This window comes from Ambystoma mexicanum, chromosome 11, assembly GCF_040938575.1.
Source record: "Ambystoma mexicanum isolate Mex_15411 chromosome 11, UKY_AmexF1_1, whole genome shotgun sequence".
Taxonomy (NCBI): domain Eukaryota; kingdom Metazoa; phylum Chordata; class Amphibia; order Caudata; family Ambystomatidae; genus Ambystoma; species Ambystoma mexicanum.
Window position 1 is genome coordinate 389,694,826 of NC_090934.1, and position 14,744 is coordinate 389,709,569.

The following is a 14,744-nucleotide window of genomic DNA, read 5'->3' on the forward strand; positions in this document are numbered from 1 at the left end:
TGCTACCACTTGAGAATCTTGGCTGGGGTCCTCTGTGCCTCTCCTCTACCATATAGAGAGCGGAAGTACAGGCACCCCCCACCAGTATCTTCACAATAATAGGTCTTCATTATATGTAAAGTAATGCCTCGCAATAGCAGTTAATGCCTCATATTCAAGACATGGCCACTGAGTCTAAGGTCACGTCTGACATGCACAGTTGCTGCCATCACATCGTTGTGCAAGGTAACCGTAAGGACATTCGACAGTCAGTACTGAAGTGTAGCTAGAATCACCATGAAAACATTTATTTGTGTGCTCGTGTAAAATACAATGGCAGCATATTCCACATAGACATGAAAGGTGTGTTCTGCAGCAGCTGGTAGCGATCCAAGCCTGGGGCCGGGGCTGGTGGTCCAAAAAAAGCAGCTGATGGTAACTGGAATTCCCTCATCATGTTGAAGGAGCTAGAAACACAAATAAGAAAGTACGTTACAGGCAAACAGAGGCTGCAATACCCTCAATACCCTCAATATAAATACTCTGCTCATGCTGACATGGCCGATCTAGATTCCACATAACCTTTGCTGCCCAAGTATTAGGCTCCCTCCCACCCCACATCATTGTCCTATGCTCTCATTAGCCAGTTATCACTTCACTAAAACAAGTCATTGATGCTAAGCTTGCTGCCACCTCTACAGACAAGCCACTCTGATATAGAAGCTTTAATTACCATGTAAATAGCTAGCAAGCTTGTCCTAAAATGCCAAAAAAAGCTGGCAGAGGAAATCCATCACTGCCAGTGTCGAAAGGTCACTGTGAAAACTTCAACTTAAAATGCTGCTGCGATACCGCTCATAGAGGGACGCGACTAGTTTCTTTAGGAGGGCAGGGAATTGGCACATGGAAGCCTAGATTAATTTGCCCTTTAAAATGAAAGATACCGTCACTAGCACATTCAGAACACATCTTTGGTTTGGAACTATCCACTGCTCGTGCTCTAACCTACCCACCAGAGGCATTGGTGGGGGGGAGGAGGAGGGCTGAGGGGGTTATAGCCCCGGGTCTTTTGGTTGTAGCCCCAGATAGAAGGTCAGAGGCAACAACAAAAAGGCTAGATAGCCCGCGTTTCAACAGTCCCAACATTAGCGTAGAACCAGATCTTTTCCAGACCTAGCAACACCCCTGTTGCCCACTTTTAAAATTTGATCTTACGTTTTATTTCTATGGCCAGTATCAATTTCCAGTTTGTTAGTTGTGGCCGCAAGCGGGGTGCCTTTCGTGCTAATGGATAGCAGAGCAGCATATTAATAGTGGACTAGTTGGATCGCTTGGCCTAAGCTCTCAGAGGAGGAATTATTTGCATTTCCGGTTTCCCACTGCTTAGTCATCCCCTGGAAAGCACAGAGACATTGCTTTAGTCCGCCCTCTCTTTTCATGCATTTCCACCGCACTGACAAGCAGAGCGATGATCTTCTTGTGACTCCGCAGCTGCTCGAGCTGGGCTGTGACCTCATCTCCGCTTGAGTTCTAAGGAACTGAGGCCATGGAAATCACGCAGCTCTTCTTTTTTTTTTTTTTTTTTTTTTTTTATTGAAATATAGCTGAATTTAATCAACTTTTTTCAAAAAGAGTTTACATATTTATAGTAAAAGATGCAACATGAACATTAACCTGATTAATAAAATTACATCATTGTGTAACCCATCTAATCTGTGACATAGGAAAAATATGAGCCACATTTATCATGTATTTGTGCATTTCATTTCATCAATATATACTTAGAATTTAAATACATTGTTCACCTCATATCATACATCTCTCAATCTAAACTATCACTTGCCTTCAAGTGTAATGCATTTAAAAAATTAACCATAGCGATTTTTAGGCTCATTTTTGCACGATTGATTAGAAAACGCCATCTTAATTCCGGGGGTACACTTGCCACCACTAACATTTGACTTCCAAAACATTTTGATCTTAATAAGGTTAGCGCTAAACATTCAATGATCAGATGTTCTAGGGTTTCCTTAATTTTTCGGTCATTACAAAATCACGCAGCTCTTCTCTCAATGGTTGGGTAGTAGGATCCGGACTGTGACTACGCGAGCCACATGTTTAACAGGAAATATAATGTGGTGTGAGTGCTTACAAGAAAAACCCAAGGCTGTGGCATACACAGAGGTGTAGTGCACTAAGCAGAAGTATGTGACTCCAGTGGTGTGGACATGGTGCCGGCTGCATTCACGCTATAGGCTAGTCAAGGTTAGATCTACTGGCTGTATTCCCCAATGCTGGCAGTATGAATGAGATTCCATTGAAGCATATGAGGTCAGCGATATGGCTAAGGGTGATATGCTGAATTGTGCGGGGCCCGTTATCTTAGAATGAGTGACATTCCATTGAAATACATGAGGCTGGAGCTAGGGGCACACGTGTGAGACGCTGCTCGGGTTCATAGGGCCATTCTTGTCCGAATGAGTGATAGTTCATCAAGGTAATGAACAGAGAGGTCATGTCTCCCATACTGCGGTGGAGTCTCCTGCGACTTGAGTTCATCTTCCCTGTGCCAACAAACTCCAGAAAACCTCAGGGGCAACGCGTTTGGCTTGGAAGCAAGACAACACAGTGCAACACAGTTTTGAATCCCGATCCAACACTTAGAAACCACTCCTGGTATTAAGCGCGTTATAAATGAACAATTGTAATTATAATGGGCTAATTCACCTAGAAGTAACTCTGACTTACTGCTAGAGAGAGACTATTTGATTCAAAAAGAAGTTATCAGTACTGACTCTGACTTACACATCTCTTTCTGGGAGTGAGAGATAGTCCTGCTAAATTCTTTTTAAACATTTTTTTTAAAAACAATTTTTATTATTTTCTTTTGCAAACATACAGTGAGCATTGTTACTGTTTTTTTATCAAGCGTATACATTCTTACTGAATCACGTATATGTTTATAATGCTCTGTCTTATCCATCCCCGCTACCGCCCCTTCCCTATCCCAACTTAACCAACACCATATGCACTTTCCCAGGCTGTAACTCTTCTCTGTATTTGCGTCTCTGTATTTGCGTTAATTGCAGCCTTGGCCATCGTTCCTGCTTACGTATAGTCCAAGCTTATGTTTGGCACATGGGGTATTGTTCTGGTTTTCTGCGCTTTTGGGTGCGAATACTGCTTGTATGAGTATTTTCCATTCTTGCAAATGCGTCATACTGTCCGATTGGGCCGTATTGATCGCTCTCTGCCACACTACAGTTTCAGCCATCGCCCATTGATACAAGCCTGCCCACCAAAGATCCACCCTCAAGTTATTCTGCGTTGCGCTAATATATATGCCAGATCTTTACATTCCCCTGTATGTTTTGCATTTTTCTTCCTGGTGAACCTTCCCAGCAAGCATGCTGTTGGGGATTGCACATTCAATGTGATGTCTGCTTGGGCTAGTTTGTCTGTAATCGCTTCCCAGTATTGTTGGACTATCGGGCAAGCCCAGAACATATGCAGCATACCTGCTTCCACCGCCTTGCATTTTGGGCAGCGCTGGGTTTCTGTGTTGTGAAATCTCAACATACTGCTGGGTGGGAGGTAAGCCCTTTGTGTGATTAATAATTGTAGCTATTACAGACTGGCATTTCTGGATACCTGTTTATGACATGCCAGCACACTTCTCCAGCTGTTTTCTGTGAATTGTTCCCCAATGTCTGCTTCCCATTTTTTCTGCACCTGCAGTTCGCTGTCTGCAACTCTGGTGATGAGCAACTCGTATATTCGAGAGGTGACGTGACCACCATCTGATACTTCATACATGGTGTCTATCATGCAATTGGAGTCCATTTGATTCAGTAGCTCTGGCCATTTTGATTTAAGTGTTTTTTACCAGTTTTATGTATGTGATGTATTGCCCCGTGTGTATGCCTGTCTGTCCCACCAAGTTGGGTAGCCCTTCTTCTGTGAACAAGTCACCTATAGTTGCCACCCTTATGGGTTCTCAGTGTTTCCGTATGTTTAACCGCGTTTGTTGGTTCTCTGCCTCCAGTGCAACCAGAGGGCTTTGTGGGAACAGTGTATTCCACTGAACTGTCTTGCATGTTCTCAGCCAGATACTTTTCCCCAATGTGTACAAATGAGGGGGTGGGAAGTGCCAGGAGGGAGGTCTTTATCCATAGCACTTCTTTCAGTAAGAGGGTCTTGCTGGACATCTGCAACAGAGCAGAGTCTAGTGAGGGTTCATCCGATAGCCAGTTTGCTATTAACTGCAATTGGCTTGCTAGGAAACAGAGTTTAAAGTTGGGCAGTCGGATCCCTCCACTTTTGTATCAGCGGTATAGTGTGGACAAGGCCAGCCTGCACCTTCTGTTATGCCATAGGAATTTTCCTCATATTGAATCTCATTCTGTGAAGAACTTCTTGGGAATGTTATACGGGACGTTACTGAAGAAATGCAGCATTCTGGGCAGGACCACCATTTTCAGTAGTGAGGCTCTGCCCATAAGGGACAGCGGTAGTTGAGACCAGAAGTCCATGGACTTCTGCACTTTACGTAGTGCTAGTAGGGCATTATTCTCATGCTCCTACTGCGGTTCGTGGTAAATGTCTACTGCTATATATTTGAATGTGTTTTTGTGCCATTGTATTTCTGCCAGTTCTTTGAGTCCTGCCAATGGGAACATACACGATTTATCTAGGCTGATCGTGATTCTTGATAGCGCTGCAAACCTGTCTATAATCTCTTATATGTATTCTAGATTTGTTTCGGGGTGTTGTATGTAAAGCAACATGTCATCTGCATACATGGAGACCAGGTGACCTTTGCCACCCAACTCCATGCCTGCCCCTTCATATTCTCACCTGAGGTATGCTGCTATTGGTTCTAAGGCTAGGATGAATAGCATGGGGGACAGGGAGCATCCATGTCCGGTACCTTTCTCCAGCTCCCATTGCTCTGAGATCTGGCTACCTGTTTTGACTCTTGCTATAGGTTTGTTGTACAATAGCATTACCCAACTAATGAAGTCTGCTCCCAGTCCGAATTGTTGCAAAGTGGCTTCCAGCCATGGCCATTTTATAGAATCGAACGCTTTAATTGCATCGAATGATGCCAATGCATAGTGCCCCGTGAGGTTATCGGTGCAGTGTATGATGTGATGCAGTCTCCGCAGGTTCCATGTAGTATTTCTACCGGGGCTATACCCTGTCTGATCCGGATGAATCAAGTCTGTTATCACTTTCTTTAATCTGTTGGCCAATAGCGACGTGAGGATCTTATCGTCTTGATTGAGGAGGGACAGCGGTCTATACGATCCGCAGTCTGTGGGTTGCTTATTAGGTTTCAGGAGGGGTATGATTAAGGATTCTCTTAGGAATTTAGGCAGCATTCCCACTTCATATGCTTCATTAAGCATGCTAAGGAGCGGCTTTGCTAGCTCTGTTCTAAATTCTTTATAAAACTCACTTCTGTCCATTTGTGTCGTGCATGAGGGACCCATCAGTAGTGGTTTGTATTATTTCCTGGTGTCACTCTTATGTAGTCCTGACAATAATCTGGTAGGTTTGTCTCCTTCTGAATATAGTCTCTCTATATATGTATTGTAGTTTAGCTTTCCTAATCTGTCCCAGTGTTGTGTACATTCTAGCTTCAGTTATAACAGGGTTGTGCATATTAGGGTCACTTGTTTTCTTTTCCTCTGCTTCTAACTTTTATCCGCTTATTTTAACTCTCTGGTGATTACTGCCTGTAACCCACCCCACTTGGACATGGCTTCCCCTCTGATTACCACTTTTAATGCCACCCACAGTGTGTAAGCCATACTATCAGTGTTGTGTTGGAAGTACTCTTGAATGTTTCCCCTAATGTGTTCTCTAAATGCAATATCTTACAGTGCTTCTGATCTTAGTTTCCATATAGAAATAAGGGTCTGGGGGAGGCACCTGCCATGATAACATGAGGGGGCCATGGTCTGATAGTACTCATGCCTTGTATTCTGATTGTACTAATTCATTGCTAATCTCGTTGCACATGAAATAATAATCGATCCTGGTGCTTATGTTATGTGGTTCCGAATGATGTGTGTAGTGTCTTGTATGAGGGTGTAGGTCTCTCCACACGTCTGCCAATTCGAAAGCCTACAGCAGAGTGGCCAGCATCTTGGCTGGGGGGGGGTCTGGTTGTGTATATATGTTGTCTGATCTGTCTAATGTTGGCGTAAGTGTACAGGTAAGGTCTCCACCCCATATTATCAAGCAGTTCCTATATGAGCCTATTCTTGTGTACAAGGATCTACAAAAGGTTGAGGTGTCGTGGTTTGGGGCATATGTGTCTTTTTTCAAGAAATCTGTGTATTATGATCATCCTATCCTCATCATCCGTTATTGTTTTCAGTATCCGGAGTGGTACTGATGGGGCTATACATATTAGCACACCCCGGACATACGCGGAGTATGTTGATCCTGTTGTGTGGCCCACCCATTTTCTATTTATTGTGCTTAATTTATCTCTGGTGAGGTGTATCTCTTGGAGCAGTGCAATGTCTATCTTATGTCTACGTAAGTATGTCATGACTCTTTTCCTCTTTATGTAGTTATTTAATCCCCTGACATTCCAGGCTACCAATTTAAGGCTTTCCATCTGGTGTCATGATGGTGGAGTGTCCTCTCTAATGGCGCATTTGAGTGGGCTGGGACGCCTTGATTTATCTTTTTGCGTAGCCGTAACCCCATGTATCTTGTGTCTGTCCTCTTGTGTATGTTAGAAACCGGGTGCTGCTTTGCTATCCCATGTTTATTATGCTCGCTGCCTGTTTTGGCTCATTGTGTAGCCTGCAGATGTGCACTTAAACCCCTGAAACTAACCCCTCTGCCCCCAACTATCCCAACTCCCAACCATTGCCCAGCTTTACTTGTCATGCTCAGGCGCTCCTGCTTTACACTTCAGTGCGGCTTCACAATTGTCTGCAGCGACTGGGGTGCAGCCGGAGGATACTGTAGTTCCAGTATTCTAAAGGTGTAGTTGCCTGGAGGCGTATGTACACATGTGTCCTTACTCTCCTGTGGGTGAAGTGGCATTCCATCTTTGCTTCCTGCTTGAAGTTATTGACATGTTGTATTGTTCTCCTTTTTTTTCTTGGTTGTACGTATGCAAGCTTTGTGTCTCCTGTTTTACTTCGTATCTTCTTTCTGTTTAGGGACTCCTTCTTGTCTTAGCCCAAATTATTTGCTTTCAATCTATTTGTGGGTGCTTTCCGGGGTGTTGAAGAAAAAGGTGCGGTTTTTGTATATGACCTTTAGTCTTGCGAGGTACATCAGCATGTATTTGAGGTGAGCTTTCCGGAGTCATTCTTTGGCTGAACTAAACTGCATTCTGCTTCTCTATACTTGCAATGTGTATTCAGGGTATGCTGAGAGTGTTGCTGATGTTCTGTTTATGCTGCCGCCGGTTCTGAAGAGTGGCAATATTTTTGCCCTGTCTTTCTAGTTCATTATTTTGGCAACAATTGGGCTCCAGTAAGAGACCTCTTTGTTAGTGTTCTGTGTGCCCGTTCTACTGTGAAGCCCTGGGATAAGTTGCCAGTGCCAATTTCCTGCAGTAGCATGTTTTCTATATATGATGCCATGTCTTTGCCTTCTTCACCTTCTGGGAGGCCTATTATTCTTACATTGCTTCTTCAGGCTCTACCTTCGGCATCTTCCGCCCTGTTCTCCGGGTTTGTTACTTGTTGTTGTAGGGCTTTGATTGACTCCTGCACACTTTTCATGTTCGTCGTGTTGCCTGCTACTTGTTTCTTGAGCATCCCCATTCTGCCTACTAGGTCACGGACATCTTGCTGTAGTAGTCCCACGTCGATCATGATGGAGTCCATCTTGGCTTCAAGTGAGGTTTTTAGGGCGGCAGTGGCCTGTAAAATTGGCTGTTCATCTTCCATTTTGTCCATTGGTGCAGTCTGTTTATGCTTATTCATTGTAGATTCCTGTGTTATGGATAATGGCTTTGTGTATGTCTCTATGGAGATCTGTTTGGCTTTCTCCTTGCTAGCCTTGGGTGGCATGTAGGGGGCAGTTCTTTCCATCTCGCTGTGTGCTGTCCTTGCAGAGTTTCCTGTAATCTGGTTATGGCCCGGATGTGCTGTGTATTACTGACCCGGCCGAGTTCCTTCCTGAGAGGTATGCACTGCTTAGAGCCCACCAATAGGTTGTTTCGTGCCTGGGTCCTGCCGCCTATTACAGGGCCCTCTGAGTGCCTCCTTGCGGGTCTTTGTTGGGGGATTAGCTGGCTCCGATGCTGATCCCTTGCTTCGTTACCTTTGGGAGATGCTCCAATTAATTGTGTGCGAGAGTCCGCCGTGTGGCAAGTGCACTTTTATTGTTAGGGTGCCCGCTTCCTGATAACGGCGGTGCACTCTTTCAGCCTATGGCGCTCTGGTCTGCATACTCGCTGTGTCCTTCCACGCCCCCGGGAAAGCTACTGGTGATGTGGTGCTTGTTACGATTCTCAGGGGAAAAGGGGGGTACACGTACTTGTCTTACTTGTGTACTGATGCTGCATGCTGGCGGCTGCACTCCTTGGCTGTGCCCGATGTCCAGGCCCCCGTTTTGGGCTGGCATCCTATGGCTCCAGCTGTCGCCTCCTCCGTTTGTTGATTAGTTCAGCTCCGGCTGCTCTCCCGCCGCCATCTTGAGATTGCGGGTCCTTTTCAGAACTACAACGAGCAGGGCTGTGAACTGGGCTTACCCCAACCAACTCTGGATTATTTGGTTATCGACTGCTATGCGACTTCTCCACATGCTATGTCCTCTGCAGGGGGTCACGTTAATGTATTTTTAATGTTGTTTTTCGGTGCAGTATCAGTGCGGATCTGCAAGAGCTCTGAGAAGTGCCTTTTCACCTCATGGCATTTGGCCACGACCCCCTGCTAACTTCTTTGTGCATAAACCCCTAACGGTGTCCAGTGATACAGTCGCCTGGTAAATGGCCGCCAGGGGGCAACATTTTCCAACAAATGCACCCGCAATAAAAATCAAACACTTTCCCCAAATATTCTAGGATTGGAGTTTATAATATCAATCGATACCCCTCCTAGAATATTTGGGAAATATTTTAGGGGTCAGGAAAAAAAGTCGCCTGCCTGCTCACGTTTTCCAGGCGACATTACCACATAGAACCCCCCTAACTTCTATTAGTTGTGGCAAGGTGAATCATGCATTTAAACAGACAAACGAAGCATGCTTTGGCAACCTTATAAATGTGTCTATAATCGTACTGTGCTCCATTTCAGTCAAATACACTTTATATGTTTTGCTAGACTTTAATTTGAAACTCCTGGCGAATCCCACTGAAGTGTATATGGCTAGTGATGAAGAGATGAGTGACACAGCTTTAAATGTAGTAGTCCGGCGGGATAGCGGAGCGACTTCATGTCAATGTGCGAGGCCAGTGATGGGGGAATTGATATTGATATTTTATTCTTATCGCGCTCGTACACAAGTGTTTCAGAGCACGACAAGGCAAGGGACGGGAACAGGGGAGAACAAAACAGCGATCTTACTAGGCCCAGTGACATTGAGAACGCGCAAGTGCATGGGAGAGGGGGAGGGGAAAAGTGCATGGAAGGGGGAAGTAGTGCAAAGTGAAAAGCACAGGAGGATCAGATAATAAATAAATAAATAAATAAAGGCAACAAACAGTGGTAGTGCAGCCAGCAATTTGCAAGTGCTAGGTTTAAGGCAGCAGACAGGGTAGGTCTGATAAGTGCAGGAAGAAAAAGGGGGGCTCTATGGGTACAGATACAGACCCAAGTGCAAGGGGTGGCCCGGAGGCAGTGCGGGAGGGTGGCAGGGTGAGCAGCTACCTGGGTCCGGAGGACAGAGGGTGGCCAGGTGCACAGTGCCAAGAGACAACAGATCAGCAGGGGAGAGGGGGAGCGAAGGCAGAAGAAAAGAGGAAGGTCTTGAGGTGCTTCCGGAACTGGAGATGGTTCTCCTCAAGTTTTAGAGTGGCAGGGAGGCTGTTCCAGAGGGGGGCCCCAGCCGAAGACAGAGATCTACCCCCAGCTTGTTTCTTTGAAAAATGACTGACCCTGAGGCAGTTAGAGGTAGAGGAGCGAAGAGCTTGAGAGGGGAGGAATTATAGCTGAAGGTATTTTGGACCCAGGCCCCAGAAGGCCTTGTGGACAATGCAGGGGGTTTTGAATGTAATCCTTGCATCCACTGGGAGCAATTTCAGAGCTGGAGAGATACGATCCCAGGACTTGAGGCCAAGGACAAGTATTGCAGTCCCGTTCTGGATTAGTTGCAGAGGGTGGAGAGTAGAGGCAGGTAGATTTAGACAGAGGCTGTTACAATAGTCCAACCCAGGGAGAACCAGAGCTTCAGCCTGAAAATGAGTTGAGTGTCATCAGCGTAGCACTGGAAATTTGAGCAGAAAATGGCAATGCAGTGGGCGAGAGTTGCCAGGTATTGGTTGAAAAGCCAGGGCGAGAGGTTAGACCCCTGGGGAACACCACAGGTAGAGAGGAAGATAGATGATAGGAAGCACCCAAGTTGGACCTAGGAGGGTCGATCAGAGAGGAAAGAGGCCAGCCAGGCCAGAGCCTGATCAGTAATACCCAGGTTTTCAAAGAGACGGTTGAGCAGGATTGTATGGTTCACTGTGTCGAAGGCAGAAGAGAGATCGAGGAGGATGAGGCCAGAGGGAATGTTAGAGTCAAGGTTGGAGAGCAGATCTTCACGGATGTACAGGAGAGAAGTTTCCGTGCTTCTGGCAGCTCTGAGGCCAGACCGGTGGTCACAGAGACAGCCAACAGAATTAGAATGAAGGTTAAGCTGAGAGATGGCCAACTGTTCCAGGAGTCTGCCCAGAAAGGGAGTAATGGAAATTGGCCGATAGTTAGCTGGACAAGAAGGATCAGCTGCGGGTTTCTTGAGAAGAGGATGTACAAGGGAGTGCTTCAGAGGGGAGGGGAAGGATCCTGAGGCAAAGGAGTGGTTGCAAAAATCAGTAAGGGCCCGAGCGAGGGTGCCAATGTGGTCCTTGATGGTTTTAGAGGAACAGGGATGAACCTGTTTTGAAGAGGCTTTCATAGATCGGACTTGTCTAGCGACCTTGTCAGGGGAGGAAAAGGAAAGGACGAGAATGATGGTAAGGGGGGTGGTTAAAGGATGGTCAGCAAGCACAGATGGAGAGGGGAGGGGAAGGGTGGGTGTGGAGAGGGTGGACAGGATGTCCTGGGTTTTTTAAATGAAGTGAGAGGCAAGGGCTTTGCAAAGAGCCTTGGAGGCAATAGGAGGGGTAGAGACTGCAGCAGGGTTGGCCAGCTCCTTGCAGATTTTAAAGAGTCCGGCCGAGTTGTTAGATGCCGCAGAGACACAAGCTTGAATGTGGACTCTCTTCTTGGTGAGGACAGAGCCATTATTGCAACAGGCCAGTTGGTCAGAATATGGACAGGAAGCCCTCGATTTCCTCTCAGCCACCCTACACTTACGTTTAAGTGTAGCTAGGTCAGAGTCATACCAGGAATTGCACTTGGCTTTGGACTTCAAACGGATCCTCATGAGTATTAGAAATTGAAGAGTAGACCAGAGACAGGGCTGTGTCTGGATGTGAGACAGCCAGAGGTGGAGGGGGGGGAGAAATTGGTGGCAAAAGCCTCACTGACACACGCTTCATGGGCTGGATGTCTGAGAAGGTAGGTGGCAGTGTTGGGGTAGGCTTGGCTTGGAGGGAAGAGAGGGAGAGCTGAGAGAAGAGGAGGGAGTGATCGCTCCAGGAGAGAGGAGTGGTCAGAGGGATGGAGAGCGGGAGGTCAAAGGAGATCAAGACATCAAGTGTGTGCAATGCAGAGTGAGTCGGGCCAGATGGGGAGGATGGACAGGGAGAGGGAGTCGTAGAGGTCACGGAAGAGTACAGAGGAGGAACAAGGAGAGTCTAAATGTATATTGAGGTCACCGAGGAGGAGGAGTTGAGTGGTAGAGGCCAGGAGGGAGGAGGAGAGGTCCGCCCACTCAGGGAGAAATTAGGTGATTTGACCAGGAGGCCGGTAGATGGTGGCCACAGTAAGAGAATGGGTAGGCGAGAGAGAAAGCCTACAGACAAGGCATTCAAAAGAGGAGTAGGTCTGAGTGGGAATGATAGAGGCAGGAATCCACTCAGGAAAGATCAGGGCTACCCCCCCACCAGACCGGGAGGATGTGGGTGCAGAGAGGATCTTGTAGCCATCAGGGAGGAGAGTGTCAAAGCTCGTGACAGAGCTGGGCGTGAACCATGTCTCAGTAAGACCAAGAATTACGAAAAAAGGGCTTCTGGAAAAAAAACCTATTCTGCCCAGGAGGGCTCAATGATTATCAAAATACAGGTGAACGGGTCAATGTGACCAGCATGCCCCCTTACCGCTCATTCTCGATTCACAAGAAGATTCAAGTACCACACCTACATTTTTCCAATACTTCTTTTTATGGCTTGTAGCAGCTATTTGCTTAATGGTTTAGGTATAGTGCTGAACATCGATAGTTACATATAAAGCAATATGGATCTGCATAGTAAACAGGGGCAAGTTAAATCTCTTGCGCATACATATATACAGTCAACATAGTACAGTTTCTACTGTTGATATATAGAGAGAACGACAGGGGTCATGTCACATGAACAAATGAAACAGGTATACAACATGTATATCAATGAGATACAGTGAAAAACATTTGTGACACTGTGGTTTGAAAGTAATCGTCTACACCAAGGTGTTTCGGCCTTATGTAGGGGCTAAATGAGCCATTTTCTTCTTGTGGCCTTCGTCAGGACAAGGAAGACTATGTTGTCTAGATGCTCAGACAGTGCTGTGGAGCGTAAATGAGGCCACAAGCATAAATGGAGAGTCCAGAGACCTGCAGTGTCTCATTGCTCGTGGTCATAGTAGACGCCTAATCGTAGGTAGCCGCGGAGTTGCAGTTACATCAATTGTGCAATTGGACTGGATTCAGTGTGTCCTGTGGGGCACTCGTGTGTGTGCCGGTGCTGGGAATGACGGAAAGTCAATCTTTCCCCAGGATTCCTGGGTTGATCAGGACGAGCGGAGCATTGTTGCACAAGCTCCGTCGCTGGTTGAAAGTGCGGCGTTCTAGTGATGCGGATCAAGGACATCAAGGTCTAGTTCTTCAAGGAGGTGGCAGATGCCAGAGGAGTGTTTGACAGCAGAGCGAGAGTTGAGAGTGGCAATATGAAGAAGGTTGCCAGCCTTAAAGACCTTCCAGGGAGGGGTACAGATCAGAGGTACGCCCTGCGGAGGAGAAAGAGCCCTAGGAGGGGCAGAGGAGGAGAAGGAGAGAGAGGGCAAGGTAGCCAAGGGGGTAGAGGAGGGGACAGCAGGAGATGAGAGGAAATTGATGAGGCGAGGCAAGCTCTTATCAAAGAGGAGGAGATTGGCCTGAGGGCCTTGGACCATGACAGTGCTATTTAGGTAGACATTAATGATGACTTTAGAGGAGTCGAAGGAAGCCATGAGAACTTCCCAGCGAGTGCCACCATTAAAGGAGAGGAGGAGATAGGACAGAGCACAGAGATCATATGAGGAGTCCATAGATCTGGCGAAGGAACGAGAAAAAGGATGTCAGTGAGGGTCTGTCTGGAGGAAGCATCGGAGTAGGTGTTGGCGATAGGAAGACCAGGGTTAGAGGCCAAGATATCCTTTTTCAACTTCTTCCTACCAGATTTAGTGAGAAGAGAAGGATAGTCAATGGAGAAGCAGTTGGAAAAGATAGGAGAAACAGAAAGTGCCATGTGGGTGGAAGTGAGGAGAGGATGGAGAAACTGGGGGCGCTAAGGCAGGTAGATGTGGGACAAAAGAGAGTGTTGAGATCACTGGGCTGGCAAGTTACAGAGAAGCATCAGTATACAAGCAAAATACAGAGAATTTCGCAATGGCCAGCAAGATTTTACTTTTTAGCACAGAGCAAAAACAGCAAGATTTGACTTTTTAGGACAAAGCAAAAACAGCAGTATTTGACTTTTTAGGACAAAGCAAAAACAGCAATATTTGACTTTTTAGTACAAAGCAAAAACAGCAGTATTTGACTTTTTTATCACAAAGCAAAAACAGCAAGATTTGACTTTTTAGCAAATCTTGAATGAGATTCCACAAAACGAATGAGGCCAGTGATGAAAAATGAGCAGTACCGCATTGAACAGGATAGGGACAGTGGTGAAAAGGGAGTGAGATTCCATTGAAGTGTATGAAGTGAGTGGGGTGCTACTAAATGGTACTCTGAAGAAGTAAATGAGGCTAGTGATAGTGAGTGAGTGAGACTTCACTGTGCTTTATGAGGCCAATTATGAGACAAGTAGTGAGATTTTCTTGGAGTGTACAATGCTAGTCACAAGGAATGGTAGATCGTCTAGTGGTTGTGTGAGTGTGGTAGGAGCACCTGGTCATACTGCAACCATCCCCTGTTATAGGGCTGGGAATTCCGATTCTATGACAAGACTGGAGGCGAGCATTATGCTTCGACTTCTTTAATTTACCACTCTTCAGCAGTTTCAACAAACTCAAAACGTATCACAAAAACACTGAAAACAGTCTGTATGGACTTTTCGTCTTTTGAACTACAATACCCATAGTCTCTGTAGTCCATCTCACTCCATGCTCAACTATGACCACTTCCTGTCCCTGAGCTCCTCCTCATCTTTTACTGCTCTTCAAGCAGATACGTACTATTTTAATTACCTCCCTATTGTGTGTGGAAAGTTATTATTCCAGCAAGTGTGGGAGGAGATT

The 14,744-nt window shown here is 46.2% G+C and overlaps 1 protein-coding gene across 1 annotated transcript in view; it reads right to left on the minus strand.

Annotated features, from left to right (window-relative positions):
- Window positions 1-318: 318 nt before the first annotated feature.
- LOC138504979 (embryonic protein UVS.2-like) overlaps window positions 319-14,744 on the minus strand; it is a 381,283-nt gene continuing 366,857 nt past the window's right edge. Inside the window, exon 11 of the mRNA XM_069625347.1 lies at window positions 319-446. Within this exon, the coding sequence (XP_069481448.1) occupies window positions 433-446 (14 nt within the window). The 3' untranslated portion in view covers window positions 319-432. The remainder of the gene's footprint in view (window positions 447-14,744) is intronic.